We start from the raw sequence: 14778 nt of genomic DNA on the forward strand, positions 1-14778 counted from the left end.
TATACAGAGTATCATGTATCTCGGCGTAGCGAGATGAAGCATGGTGGCTGTAATTGAGGTGCACGGCTGGTAGGAGGTTTTTTTTTTTAAGGGTAGCGGGGGGTGTCAATTCTAGGGCCGATGAGTTCAAGTACATCCACAGGAGGGTTTCTACCTTCTCCATGTCTGCACTGAGCTACCTTCTTTAACTTCCTGAGGAACAACATGTACTTGCTTTAGAAGCAATAAATCAAGATCAACTCGAGTTAGAAATTGCAATTCCCTCAGAACTTGCATGTACATGCTCACAAATACTTTTGCAGCGGCAACGCTATCAAAGGATATAAATGAATGAATTAACCAATGGCAAACACAAGGATCATTGGAATCTATAGGACTAGCCAACTGTGAAAAATCCTACCGCCAAATCAAATATTCATTCATCACTGCACATCATAGCAATTGTTGGCTATTATGCTGTTACGCCCCCTAGTGGCTCTCAGCGGGATTTTCCTTCACGTCAAAAACAGCTTTTAAAGTAATGCTATGACATCATTGCTTCTATGTGTATTAGCTGCCCTTTGACCAGACTGCAGTAAAAATTATTTTTGGCAATGGCCCTGCATAACTGAATGCTCGTCACCATGCTCCAATTTCATAGCATTCACACGTCGTCCATGTTGGAAGGATTCTTCCGGGATCCTCCACAACTCTGTCGTCACGGCGATCTTGATGTCCTCTGCATCTTCCAAAGGGGTATCCTTGATGACCCTATTGAGGAAAAAAAAAAAGGCAGGGGGGGTTCTATGGAGTCATGCCAGAAACTGTCAGATGCTTAAGCACTCGTGTTGTCATGGTGAAGCAGCCATGAGTCCTGGCCTCAACTCTCACCTCTTCTCGCGCACTGAACATAGCAGGATCCTGTTTTATCGTCTGGCCCTCATTAAAGCGCCAAACTCATAGTTTGTATCGTTTGGGTTTGAAACCAATTTTATGACGCCCGTCCTGGAACCTTTCTGACACACCTCGTGTATTTAATGGGAATATTTCAAGTACTCAAGTTACAGACACAATTGACTTTAGAAGTCCATTTTTTGGACGGATCCTCTGAGCAAGAGTCTTTGGCAGGTCATGACTTCTATATCTGGAGCCACTTAAAGCAATGCCAGATAGACCTCGAGCCAGCCGCCACAACCACACATCGCTTTCTCCCCTGTGCACCACAGCGACAGCTGGGTGTGGTGTTATTACGGCTCGCGATATCAGACGGTGCGTTGGGCAAACTTCTGATTCCCTGACCGACCCGTCCTTCTTTTCAGCCTCTGTATTTTATTTATATTGAGCAACGGAAAGCTTCGGTTCCGCTCGCAAAAAATTGCACAATGGTCCTGTTCTGGAGCGGGCGTAAATATGCGTGTTTTGTGAAAAGGCCGAGCGGCGGCAGACCAAGCGAGCGTAAGCATATGGCTCTAGCATGTGCTCCTTAATGAGAGATTTACTCACGTCGACCGCTAAATGCGTGGCTCATTTGAGGAGCGCTCGCTCGCTCGCATGTGTTTCGTGCAAGTGGACTCATTTGAAGGATTACGATCTGCGCTCAGCCACTCTCATAACCTTTTGCACCCGTGCTGCTTTTAATAACTTGCATGAAAGTCTGAATTCCAACAAAGTGTTTCAGGTACAAATGAGGGTGTCCTGTTGTTTTGGTGGCAAAGGGAAGGGGGGGGGTGACCTCTTTTTTTTTTTTGCATCCCATGACCACAGATTTGTTTTCGGGCTGTTTTGAGCAGTAATTGGCCACATTTCTTTGTTCGACCTGCGCAGGCTTGCGGTTTTAAACGCACAAGCGGTAGGCCTCATAAATCTGCGGGACTCCAGTGTCAGGCCCCAAATTAGCTTCTCTTCTTTTACAATGACTTCACTCCCACCCAGAATTTCCACCATACATTTGGGATCTCATCCAAGAAACTTCACTCTGTTTTTTTCTCTTCTTCTTTTTTATGGGATGAATCAGTCACTACTGTGTGTGCATGACAAAACGATACATTTTTACTCGCTGGTATTTTGATACTGCTTGATTATACGTCCGTCCTCGGCATTTGGCATTATTTCTCCTTTCAACTCCAGTGAATGCTGGCTGTTTGGCTTGGCCTCACATGAAAAGTACAGATGTGGCCTCTGGACGGGGTGAAAAATGGTTCAGTGGATAAATAGTCTTCACTTCATGAAATAATGCATCTATTCACACGCCCTCCAATGAATGAAGGTGTTAAATCCAGAGCGGAATGGAGCTCGGGTGAAATTATTGCATCAGCAGCTGCAACGGAACACTTTCAAAACATTTGACATATTTGTGTAAAGCCGGATTGTAGAAAAATGCGTCGCCAGTGCATGTTCTCACAACATAAAAGTGTGAAGTTTTGCACTCAAGATACACACAGCAGCCCCATTTGCCTTGCGGCTGGTGCATCTCTATTCTCCTGAAGTGTTTGTGTACCATGAGTTTCAAATATAAAATAGTCAACAAATATTTACAAATCAGCAATGTAAACTTTAGATTATTTTTTTTGCACTGATTCCAAATCTGCCCTCGTTTTTTTTTTCCCTGTAGCAAATCAGGTTATCACAATTTTATAATAGCAACAATATAATATGCAATATGGTAATCTGAATTACATTCTTTAACAGATGGCTTTAAAAAAAAAAAACGCTCTAAATTATACATCGCAGGGTGAAATCCGTATTGCTTTTATAGGTCAAATAAATGTAAACACCTCAAAAACCTCACGTGCTAGAAAAAACAGTCAATATATTTTTGAAATCAGCGTCTAAAATATGTTTAGAGATCCATAAAAGCCAATTGCTGTTATCACATTGATAATTCGAAGGGTCATTGAACGCAACGACAGTGAATGTCATTCCTCACTACCACGTAAGGAAGCGATGACGTAGACGTCAAACGCACCAAATAACATTTGTATAATTTGCTATATTTCGGGCTGAATCCGCGATCTAATCCTCAATGTGAAGCGCGGCGTTGCAAGTCCTGCAAAGACGAGAAGAGAGGTGGGAGGCGAACTTTTTTGCCTGAAAGTTTGTGTAAGCGTTCTAAGGCGGGGTTACTGTAAGCTTGCAGCATGGAGTGAGAGTAACAGGACGGCGAGCGATTGCAATGCAGCACCACGGCGAGCTTCCATCCGATTTAAATAAGCTCTCCGCTTCTTCTGCGTGAAAAATCACCATGTACTCCCCGTACTGCTTGACACAGGTAAACTACCTTTTCTTGTTCCGTTGTTTTGCGTCGATTTTGCGGAGGGGGAGGGGGGGGGACGCCGGTTTTGCTTGCGCTTGGTTTATAGATTCTATTTGTAAAAAAAAGAGATGTTTCCTTTTGCTTGAGTCGAACTCTCATGATCTTGCGCAGCAATATTTTCACTTTTGCCGCGGGTCACGTCCTCTTTTTTTATTTTGGGAGGGGGGCGCTTACCCCCCCCCCCCCCCCCCTAAATGAATTTCATACAAAAAGAAGGAGGAGGAGGAGAAGAGCGTCAGAGCGTTTGGATACGCAGACTGAATTTGGAAGTTTAATATTAGCGGTGGAAGCGTGTGGGGACTGTTGAGCGGGAGAAAGTGTGCGGACATGTGCGTGCCTGCGTGCGTGTGTGTATCCTAAATAGTTTTACACTCGGTCTGCATCCCCTTACATTGTATGTTGATTTTTTTCCATGCGATGGCACATTGCTTTTGCCAATTTGCATGTTTTGCAATTGAATGCAACACGTGATCTGACGCGCAATGGGTCAAGTTCACTATCTCGGATAGTGAAGGTGCGCGCGCGTGCGCGTGCGCTCACGTGTGCGGCTCGATATCTCACGCGGGAAAGGGAAAGGGGGTTGTTAGTGAAAGACTTCATTATAACTGTCATTTTGTTAACATCTGTGAGGAAGTTTTCCCTCACTGGTTTGCTTGTCAACCTCCAAGATTACACAGAAACCACCAAGCCCGAGTTTTATGAACCTTGAAGAAGTGTGAACCGCCCAAAGAAATGTTACTTGCTTGCTTTTCACATCCTTGGCATCTTTTACTTCAAATAACATAATGACATGCTGTGAAAAAGGAAACAAATATAAATATGTCTATATAGATTGATATACATATATATTTATACAGCTGCAATACGTGCGTGCGTGCGTGCGTGCGCGTGTGTGTTGGTGTGTGTGTGCGCGTGTGTGTGTGTGTGTGTGTGTGTGTGTGTGTGTGTGTGTGTGTGTGTGTGTGTGTGTGTGAGAGAGACAGACAGTTTACCTCCAACGAACTGTAGTTTAACTTTTTATTCTTCTTATTATTAATAATTTTATTATTGCACGAATTGAAGACAGACAGACCCATCAAACATTCCTTGCAAATCTCGCTCTCTTCATCCACAAAATGTTACTATAATGCTAATATACTATTTTCTGCTGTAAAATACTGGTCCTTATCATGTTTTGTAAAGTAAAAAAAATGTTTTTGTGCATTTTCATGTAATTCCTTCGTGTTGAGAGATAAACCTAGAGTTTCAGGTCCGATATGATTCATAGTAATGGTGCAAATGTGTCCATTCTTCTGTTCTCAGGCATAATTTGATGAAGTAGACTTGTTTCTCCCTTATCAGCTTTGCCAGTGATGTGCAATTTAGTCTTGATTTTACAGTGGTTTTATTGAACAAGTTACTATTAATTACTACTTGAGGTGGCAGGATGCTCACTGCGGTGTATTACGTCTGGTTTCCACTTCAGAATATTAACTTGGAAATTTGTCCTTGTGGGGATGCCAGAAAAGAGAAATGGGAGTTTTTTTCTTTTTTTTTTATCCTTTAAATTTTTTTTTCTTATTCAAGCAGATAGAACAGGCTGCTAAGTGTGTTGACTGAGTCATCGAGGGGAGAGTCACACCTTATGATGAGATGGAAAACAGACACTGAATGATGCATATTGCCTGTAAAATACATGTTGCTATGATTTTGATGAACTTCGGTATTCATATTTGAATGCAAATACTAATATTCAGAGGCACATTGTTTTTTTTTCCAAAAAGAGCTTCATACCTACATTTGCCTTTGCTGGATTGAAAACAAACGCCATATGATATTCTTTCCAACAATAAATTTCAATTGCTGCACACACGCACACACACATTGAGAATTTTCTTACAGTACAACCCATTTTGTCTATTTAATTGTTGTTAATTATTAAATAAAATCCAACCTCAGACACCAAATATTGCATCAGTCTTCAACAGATGAATGATTAACAGCAATAAATGATTGCTGGACGGTGGGGCACGTGCCCTGGTATGTGGAAGTAAGTGTGTGTGTGTGTGTGTGTGTGTGTGTGTGTGTGTGTGTGTGTGTGTGTGTGTGTGTGTGTGTGTGTGTGTGTGTGTGTGTGTGTGTGTGTGTGTGTGTGTGTGTGTGTGTGTGTGTGTGTGTGTATAATCCCTATTCCAAATCTCCTACTCCACTTTTAAATTGACACTACTCTTCATTTTGCCATATTTGTTGAATTTGTGTGCCATTTTCCAGAATGTGTCACCTGTAGGCCAGAATTCTGCCACACTGTGCACAATTTGTAAAGCTTGTGATGTTGTCATGTCACACTGTGTCACTGGTGCGACATTTTTAACTTATTGCTTCCCTCTGCCCCCCTCTGCCCGCCTGGACGCTGACCCCCTGCTCTCCTCGCCTCTTAACACCCTCTCAACACTAAAGTATTATCCTACTCACCTTCTAAACAATGCCCTAGTGGTAAGTCTTGTCCCATTTTATTCAGCATTAGTCTTTTTTTTTTTTTTTTTTTTTAAATATTCTATCTTGACAAAAATGTTTTTTTTGTGTGTGGTAATCTCTTGGGACATGCTGACCCGCAGCAGGACGTTTTGTCTATATTTTCTTTCCCTTGTCACATAGGTTTTTCCATAGGGAGCCAGGTAATGGTTCGGAACCATGCGAAAATAATGGGATGATAATAAAACCCATTGAAAATAAAAGCATAAACTATCGGCCAATTTTGGAGCGATCATAAAAACTGCTAATCAGGATTATTTGTTTGCAGTAGTATTGCATCATATTATTATCATTCTTTTTTTTTTTTTTTTTATAAAAGCAAAGTTTTGGCTATTTTATCGCATTGGACCGTATTGAATATTTGGCTTAAATTTCCATGTAGGCTTTGTTATTTGTTTTGGAAAAAAAAGTTCACATTTTGGAATTTCATTCATGCGCGCAGTAGCGAAGATCACCTGCAACTTTATACTTCTCATGATATACTGTTATCATGCACTTTAAATATATACAGTATATATATAGATGATGGCTGGTTGCTTTTGTGGTACCAGTCTAGTAGTGCAAACACTTGAATGTTGCTCCAAGAGGATCTATTGTATTTTTGTTCCATCCCCAGCAGATGTTATCACCCTTTTTTAGAGAGCCGTGTTGTGAAAGAAAACAGCCAAACATTATTCAGAGTGGCAAGCCTGAGAAAGCGTGAGAAAACATAGTTTTACTATGATTTAAAGGAATAGAATCACCATGGTGACTTTACAAAAGATGTTTTCATACTGTATGTGTTGCGGTGGTGGCGGCAAATACTCACCCGGTTGCTATTCAGACCTGGAAAAGAAGTTAGCCCATTCAAATTGATGGAATGGAGCCATTATACAAAAATAAATCTTTTTTTGGGGGGGATAATGAAGTATTTTATTTTCTCAGATGTCAGCGGATCAGCCCCATTTTGCATTGCACTTGCTAGTTTTTGTGTAAGGTTTTATGGTTCCGAATAAAACGCCCACACAGACGTACACAAAACGTTTTATTAAGCACACTCTTAACACTTTTGGGTGCCAGTTTCCAACCTTGCTTCAAAAATAGTCTTCACTGGAAAATATCATGAGATTCATTTTTAAATGCATCATTAGCTGCTTGCTTGAGTAATGCCTAAGATTCATTGGAGTCCATGTACACACCCAAATTCTATATTTGTGCACACAACTGGCCCACTTACTTAATTTTTGGACTCAAGACAGATCAATGAACTCATTTCTATCATCTCAAGTCAGTACGGAAAAAAAAAAAAATGGATGTCTTCTTGATGTTAATGTATACATTTTACTGGCGACCTACATTTATAGCAAAATATGATAAATAATTATGAGCAAAAATAGATCAATAAACACACAATGACATCTGCATATTCATGTTTCTCTGATAAATGTCACATTTGTAATAGCAATTTTCTGCGAGTGAGGGAAGCCTGATTGGACAGAATTTACCGCAATTGTTTGCAAAGAATCCCATCCAATCAAAGGTGAACCGGGGTGCTTTTGGCAAGCGGCGCCAAATATAGATTTAAATTAAGTAGCATGTAGTTTTTATCTTTAGCTGCACACAGAACTAACTGCGTCTAATTCAATATCAGCACAGCTGTCCCAGCATCCGTGGAGAATGGATTCCTACCGCTATTGCCACGGGAGGCTCCAGCCAAAATGAATGGGAGGATATCCAGAGTTGTGTGATTGTGACTGAGCCGAGGTAGTCTCACACGAGTGTGTTTGTGTGCGTGAGATTTTGCGTTTGTGTCCCTTTCCCTTCACTCCCTGTCACCTCTGGCTTGGATTAGTCTTTGGCACAACCCCGGCGCTGCCCACAGGCCCAGTGAGGTTCTGTGGTTGGCGATATGTTATGTTGTTGCTATGGAAACCAAACACACATACACAGACTAGTGCTAAATTACATAATTGAGCTACCATATACAGGGCAAGACAAAATAATGAGTGTACACAATATGGGAAGAGTGAAAAAAGCTCAGCAGCCATCTCCGCAAAGCGGCCGAGTACCAGAAAATAGAAATTCAGTGGTGAATTTTTGAGCGCTTCGTCATAACTGAGCTGCAGCCGCCAGTACAGGATGTTCTTTCCTCAGATTTTGAATCATAAATCTAAATAACAGTGCAGCCATTATGTGCGTATTTGGAGCGCTGAGACGTTCAATCCGAAGGGGCGGCTGAGGACAAGGTGCTGGTGGCGAAGCACACGTGCTGTTTATAAAAGATGGAATCATCCGTGGTTATGTGAAAGAAGGAGGGGCAGCTTGGATTTGTGACAAATACAGTTCACCACGAGGCATAGGCTCGGATTTCAGCGGGGAACCTACAACCGCCCCCCCCTTGTCGTCTAAAGCTTCACTTTTTCCTGTTTTTTTTTTTTTTTTAGTTATTGTATCTGCGAGACTGGAGTGGAATAAATGTGTCATTTTGTGCAAAGCAAAAGTGACTGTTAGGTTGTGAGCACGTCTTTTGGAAAAGCTTTGAAAGAGACAAAGACACCTCCGGGAGATTAGTGTGGAAGCTGCAGCGGTTTTATCAGAACTGGAGAACATGTCATCATCTTCACCAGTCGTTTTGCTAATGCTCATTAAAATCATAATAAAAAAAAAGACTATCACTAAGTCAGTGGCATTTAAAAAAATAATCAAAAGAAAAATATTTCAATGAGAACATTTTAAAAAGTTTGAGTGTAATTCAAATAAAGTCATGAGATCGGGGCGTCCCTTTGCTCTAATTCAAAGACGTATGAAAATAATCTGCTTTGGGAAAAAAATGACCAAAACAAATTTGATTTAGATACTTAATGGAATTTCTTCAAAACGGTCTCCTTCTAGGAAAAAAAATCGTCATTGCATGTGTTAATCGTCATTGTTTATTGTCAAATCACTAGTAAATATTTTACGACAGCAATAATCATATTATCTGTTTCCTGTTTGTAAACCAGATCAAAACATTCCTTCTTCCACTTTCTGTAATCAGTCACAAATGAAATACAATTGAACTTTACATTTTTTTCCCCCCCTCTGCTTTTATTGGGCCACAACAGGCCGACAGAAATAGAGTTGTTGTTTCAAATCAATCCATCAAGGTCACTTCGGTGCGGACATGTCTGGCCCGGCCGGCTTGCCTGTCTGTCTGACCTATATCTCCCTGCGACAGCTAAATATATACAGTAGACTCCCTCATTACAAAGCTTCCAGATTAATCTGGATGAAATCTGAGCTGTGTTTGTCTCTGGCATTCCGACTTACCGCTGCTTCAAATATTTTTGTCTTGGCTCACGTTATCTACCATCCTAAAATTCAAAGACTGGTTAAACGTTGAGAATTTGCCTGTTTTTATGTGGACCGTTCAAAAACCGCATGTCGAAGAGTCAGTTTGTTCGAACGAATTCTTCCTTGGATGCACCTGGTGAAACCCGCAGTTGTAATCATTTGGTGCCTTTAGATCTCGAAGTCATCCCAGGATGTCGTAAGACATCGAAGCCACCAATTACTGTCAAAGCGTTTATCTTTTCACCACTTCATTGAGTCCCAAGTTGAAGTTGAGGTTAGAGAACGACGCATTGATTGGCTCGCTGATTGCGTTTCGACTTTCCAGAACTTTTCATCATCATCCCGCATTACCTCATGTGTCCGTTCCAAAACACGGGACATGCATGGTGTGCCACACGTGCAGGGCTTTTTTAAAATTTTTTATTTAACTCATTCACTGCCAGCACAAAATGGCTACTTTTGCCGTCAATGGCAGTGAATGAGTTAATATCCGCTACAAACACACATTGACCTGTATCGGATAACAGTTACCGCCTTTAATTCATGTTTTCTTTTGCTGAGTGAAACACATTGGAGAGCATTTATTGGGTTAATGTATGAAGGAAAATGTTTTCCTGTCTTGGGGGTGGGTGGAGGAACGTTGACGCTCGGAGGCTTATGAACCCGCAAGTCAAACAGTAATGAAAACAGTTGTGACCTGATTTTGAGAGCTGGGAAACAAGACGTAAAGTGAATGGGGGAAGAGGTTTTTTTTTTTTAGGCAAAAGGCAGGACAAAGAATGACATGGAACACTGTCGCCGCATGCATGCTAGTCTTTTGTTTTCCATTTTCTCTCGACGTTACTGTATCAAACAGGGCCACCCCGTTTTGGGAAAGACTAGCTGTCACCTCAGGGAACAAAGTGCTAGCGCTGGCTCTGGAGCAGGAAGTTGGCATAGAACCAAGGCTGGAAAATCTATACTGTGTTTCATAATATAACATATCTTTACCTCGGTTGAACTCTGAGGAGGCCTGGCAACTGTTAGTAAAACCTTTGCTAACTGCTGTTAGCAAGACTCTTTGTGTTTCTTGGGCATTTTATAGTTCTTGCGACTTGCCAGATAGACCCTTGTTTTTTTTTTTTTTTGAAGGATCAGAGTGAGAGTTGTGCGGAAGAGGCCAAAGAGGGCTCAGGGTTATACTCAAACACAACTCTGTGGCTTCTCCCTTTTGGCTCAGGCAGCCAGTAACTACTATCCTCCTCCAGCAGCACCATACTCTGGGTCCCGACTTCTGATATGCTCTGTTTAGGCCCAAAAGTAATAGCTCCAAGATCTGTGGAAAAGTTTCAATGGAAATTTCAGTGCGGAGTGAGAATTTGGCAGCAGTGTTGAGATAAAAAAATAAAAATAACAAAGACTGATCAGATTTATCTCTATCTTGAGAGTTTGTGCTTCTAACGGTCATTATGACAGTTAATAAATTTGCTTCAGTTCCTGCCGTCGGCTACCGACTCTCCTTATTTATGGACACGGGAACTTCCAAAGTTGAATGTCCTGAAAGTGGTCGACTTTGGGCTTCAACTAAAATGCCTGATATCAGTGTAGGTTGAAAAGTCATCATACAGTACGTACTAGTCATCAGCAGGTCTTGCGAGACCTCAGCGCAGAGAAACCTGCCAACAGTTATCTATTTGGATGTATTATTTATGATTTCTTTCTACTTCGTAGGAAAGTATGTTGAGTATCAATCACTTAAACAGACCATACAAACTGAGATATGTTTTATGCTGTTGACTGAAAACATTTGGGTCAAAAAGTGACTAAGGACGAGAGATCAGATGTTAGCAAGCTTCACTTTAGTCTTTTAGGAGTTGATGTGTTCCAATACTTTTGCTCAAGTAAAACTTTTTTGTTTTGCCACAACTAATGCTAAGTTGTGTGGCAGATGTATACAACCTGAAAAGTGAAACTGTTTCACCCAAATATTTTCAGATTCCAGCAAAATATAAGAGCTTACTGTTCCAATACTTTTGCAGTGGAGTGCGTTTGCTTTACATTTTGTCCGTTTTTTTTTTTTTTTACTTTATTTGTGTTGTATTATAGTGTGGTTAGCGTCCTGTAGAGTTTCATGACATTGAAAGTTCAATTTATTGACTTAGTGTTATATAACATTATGTAATTGAGATTGCATCCGCTGGGACGTCACAATGGATTGTGTGGTTCTTTGGCACTTCCTCTGAAGGTGTTCTCGGAATAATATTCCTGTTAAATGTAAATATGGTGAAAAGATTTGATGGGTGGGGGGGGGTGAACAATTATAAAGTCAAGCCGCTGTCAGAGCCCTCCACCGCCACATCTTGAGATAAAATCCTAAATTGGCCTTATTATGGTCATCATCTGGAATAAGCGCAATCATCATCATCTTCCAGCACCTGCAAAAAGCGCTTGGAAAGTGTTGTCTGTCCCAGCTGCACACTTGTAACCCAGTCATGCCTTTTCTGTTTTTTTTTTCTTGTTTTTCATCTTTCAATGGGCACACCTGACTAAAACTATTTTGAAGGAAGGAAAAGTTTCGAGTCACACGGGGACCACAAATTGACCGTATATTGCAGCCAGGCTTTGGAGATTTACGATGAAAGTGAATAGGGATGTGTGGGCGCCAATTCAAAGGTGCATTTTTTTTTTTTTTTTGGGAACACTTGGAGGAGCTGAAGGCCTTGAGAATGGAGTGGAAAAACTTTAACCAAAAAAGGTGACTGTGTTACTTCTCTCTCTTTCAGCTCAGGAAAAAAAAGAGAGGGAATTTGGCGGGAAAGAACAAGGCGCACTTTTTTTTATAATCTTATCAGACTGGGTTTACTTCTTTTTGGGTTTCTCGCCGCACAATTATTTTGATTTACTCTCAATCAATGAGCGCATGACATTTTGAAACACATTTCAGACGTATGTCGCCGTTTGTGCTCTTCTTTTCCTTTGAAACGCAGCGTGATTCAAACAGACCATATAGGCATATTGTATTTTCCCGGGAGATTGGAAGGAATGCAAATGACATCATAACTATATTAAACTCATTTAGATGCGGTTTGTGGGAAAAAAAAAAAGAGAGAGGGACTTAAAGTTAGACAAAAGAAACCGTCGTCCTGCAAAGAGACGGAATCCCGCAACTGCAACAACACAAATGGAAATTTGACACTCTTGGACCATATTTGACATTTTATGGGGTTACACAAGTAGCAAAGCTTTTGCAGCAATCATCACCAGCAGCAAAAAATCGTCCTGCCTTTTTGTTTTTTGCGTGTGTATTGGAGCTCTGCAGAAAGCGTTTGGCATTTTTGTTGTGAGGGACGTATGTTGCTGGTGGGACTTTGGCCCGCACAATCCCTCCTCTGTTAAAACAATGCGGCAGTTGTCCTCTCTAACCTAATTACTCCCTCCAGGGGGAGAAAGGCAACAGCACCAAATCCCATAGTTAGGAACTCTGATCTGGGCCCTTCTGCAAAAAAAAAAAAAGACCTCATTCAATTTTCTCCCGCCTTCATGTACAGGCGCACACTTGATAGTTTTCACAAATGTGGAATTTAACTGAACTGCTATGAACGTTAAATGTGCTCTTAAGCTTTGTCAGATTGTTCCAGTGCGGTCACTGGTGCTGATGTCATCATAAGTTTCTCAAGTTTTTGGCCAACATTGTAAAAGTCACATTTGGGATGATTCCAATGAAAATTGCAGAAATAACATGAAATGATCTATTAAACGATTTGGAAAAAAATAAATAAAATCAATAAGATACAAAATATTGCTTGATTAAAAAATAAAATAAGAATAATATTGTATTATGTATTTTGTATATTTTTGCAGTTGCAGATTTCAGTTGTGTTCCATATCTAAAAAAATTAAATAAATAGCAAAAATCTCAAACTTGATTCTAGTGTACATGAGAAAAAAAACCTCCAGTGGATGTAAACCAGATTGATAGTGATGGATAGTGTTTGTGGTGTGTCAGGATGAAAGGTAGCAATTAGGGGTGTGACGCTAAGCCAAAATTCAGGAATTGGTTACATACCTTGGTTTCAAGCTCATAGTTTGATTCCAATTTGGTAAGCAAAATGCAAAACCTAAAAATGCTTATCTCTTGCTAACAGAAACAAATTTCAACAACTGCAAACTCAATCAATTTGTCCGTGGGTAAATATTTCCAATATGCCAACACATGACTACTTTTGCAACATATAAATCATACCAAGTTATACCAAATAGTTTCGATGGGAACACTATTCGCGTAAGCCGTAGAATTAACCCGGGAAGCACATTTTGAACAATGGAAACAGCTGAAGTACAAAAAAAAAAGATTTTGTCTCAACTTGCCAAAGCTGATAGCATTAGCGTGTTTCCGTTTCCGTCAGTGAAATGGATGCAAACCAAAAGACTTCTTTAATATCCTCCTCTGTCTAATATTCATTTAAATGATCCAAAAAGATTAAAAAAAAAGGTGTCATGGTATCGTTGTGTAACAAAATTAAACCAAACAAATGCCACCGCTAGTTTAATAAATGTAAATGTATTGCAATTTTGTTCGCTTCTTCCTTTCATTCCACTCCCCTCTGGCCTTTTATCAGGGCTCGTACAGACACATGCAACCACACCTCTGTTAAATATTTGCCCCTGGTTGGTGTTTTGTATACCCGCTGAGGGAAGGGCCTACAGGCTTCATCCAGGCAACACCTGAGATGCGAACCAGGTTTAATTAACAACCACCCCGATGGTTTAAACTTGCCTCGCGTTGAAAGATTTCGGGAAGCCGTGCGCAGACGTGGAGGGTTGCAAGTTAGGGAAGCATTTGCATAAAGGGCAGGGCAGCGTGCCCGATGGTGGAAGAGGTTGGCATCGCGCCTTTCAGACTGGCACAGAGGAAGGACTGGAGAGACAGACAGAAAAAGAGGGGGTGTAGTCGATAGTGCGTCCCCTTGTTCCGTCGCTCCCTGGCTGTTGGCAGGAGCGCAGGCTAAATCTCTCGTTTGATTGTGTGCTAGATTGTCCCTTTATTTGTCTGATTGCAAAGCGTTCAACGCCGCATTAGCAGCGGGCTTTATTTTCCTGCAGCTTTTATTCCGACAAAAGATTTTCTATCTCTCGGCTGGGTCTGTGATTTTGCATATGTCTCTGCATTTATTTATTGGGTTATTGGTTTATTATTTATTCATCGCTCATTTTATTTATATTGTTATTTTTTGTGTATTATTTATTGTTTGTGCCTTCTTGCTTTTATTTTGTGTCGTCTACTTGTATGTCTCGTCACCGTGGGATAGAGAAAACGGAATTTCGGTTTCTTTGTGTGTCTCGACATATGAAGGGATTGACAATAAAGCTGACTTTGACTTTGACTCATGGTCAGGCATTTTTTTTTTTTTTTGGAGAACTTTCGAGGATTTTTGCCGAATCCCAATATGGTTCAAACAATTGCACTATATTCAAATGTTTTCTACAATTTTCATTTTCCATTTTTTTGATCGTTCATTACAGCAACTTCACAATATCAAAGTCTGACATAGAAATAAAAATAAATCCTATCAACCAATCAAAATTAAGCAGCTGTCTGTCATTAAAAAAATGCATTCTACTTCATTGTCGATTTGAATTCGATTAATCGTGCCTCACCGCAAATATTTTATATTAATATAAAA

At 40.6% G+C, this 14778-nt stretch overlaps 1 protein-coding gene across 7 annotated transcripts in view; it reads left to right on the forward strand.

Annotated features, from left to right (window-relative positions):
• nfixb (nuclear factor I/Xb) overlaps positions 1 to 14778 on the forward strand; it is a 93972-nt gene that overhangs the window by 8237 nt on the left and 70957 nt on the right. The window contains exons 1-2 of one of the 7 annotated variants that reach the window (XM_037256351.1): positions 2900 to 3247; positions 5729 to 5764. The exons of 3 other annotated variants lie outside the window; for them this stretch is intronic. In XM_037256351.1, the coding sequence (XP_037112246.1) occupies positions 3221 to 3247; positions 5729 to 5764 (63 nt within the window). In that variant the 5' untranslated portion in view covers positions 2900 to 3220. Of the gene's footprint in view, positions 1 to 1271; positions 1435 to 2899; positions 3248 to 5728; positions 5765 to 14778 lie in introns of those variants that run through there. 3 more of the 7 variants (XM_037256347.1, XM_037256361.1, XM_037256355.1) reach the window with 3 other exon arrangements.

This window comes from Syngnathus acus, chromosome 8, assembly GCF_901709675.1.
Source record: "Syngnathus acus chromosome 8, fSynAcu1.2, whole genome shotgun sequence".
Lineage (NCBI taxonomy): Eukaryota > Metazoa > Chordata > Actinopteri > Syngnathiformes > Syngnathidae > Syngnathus > Syngnathus acus.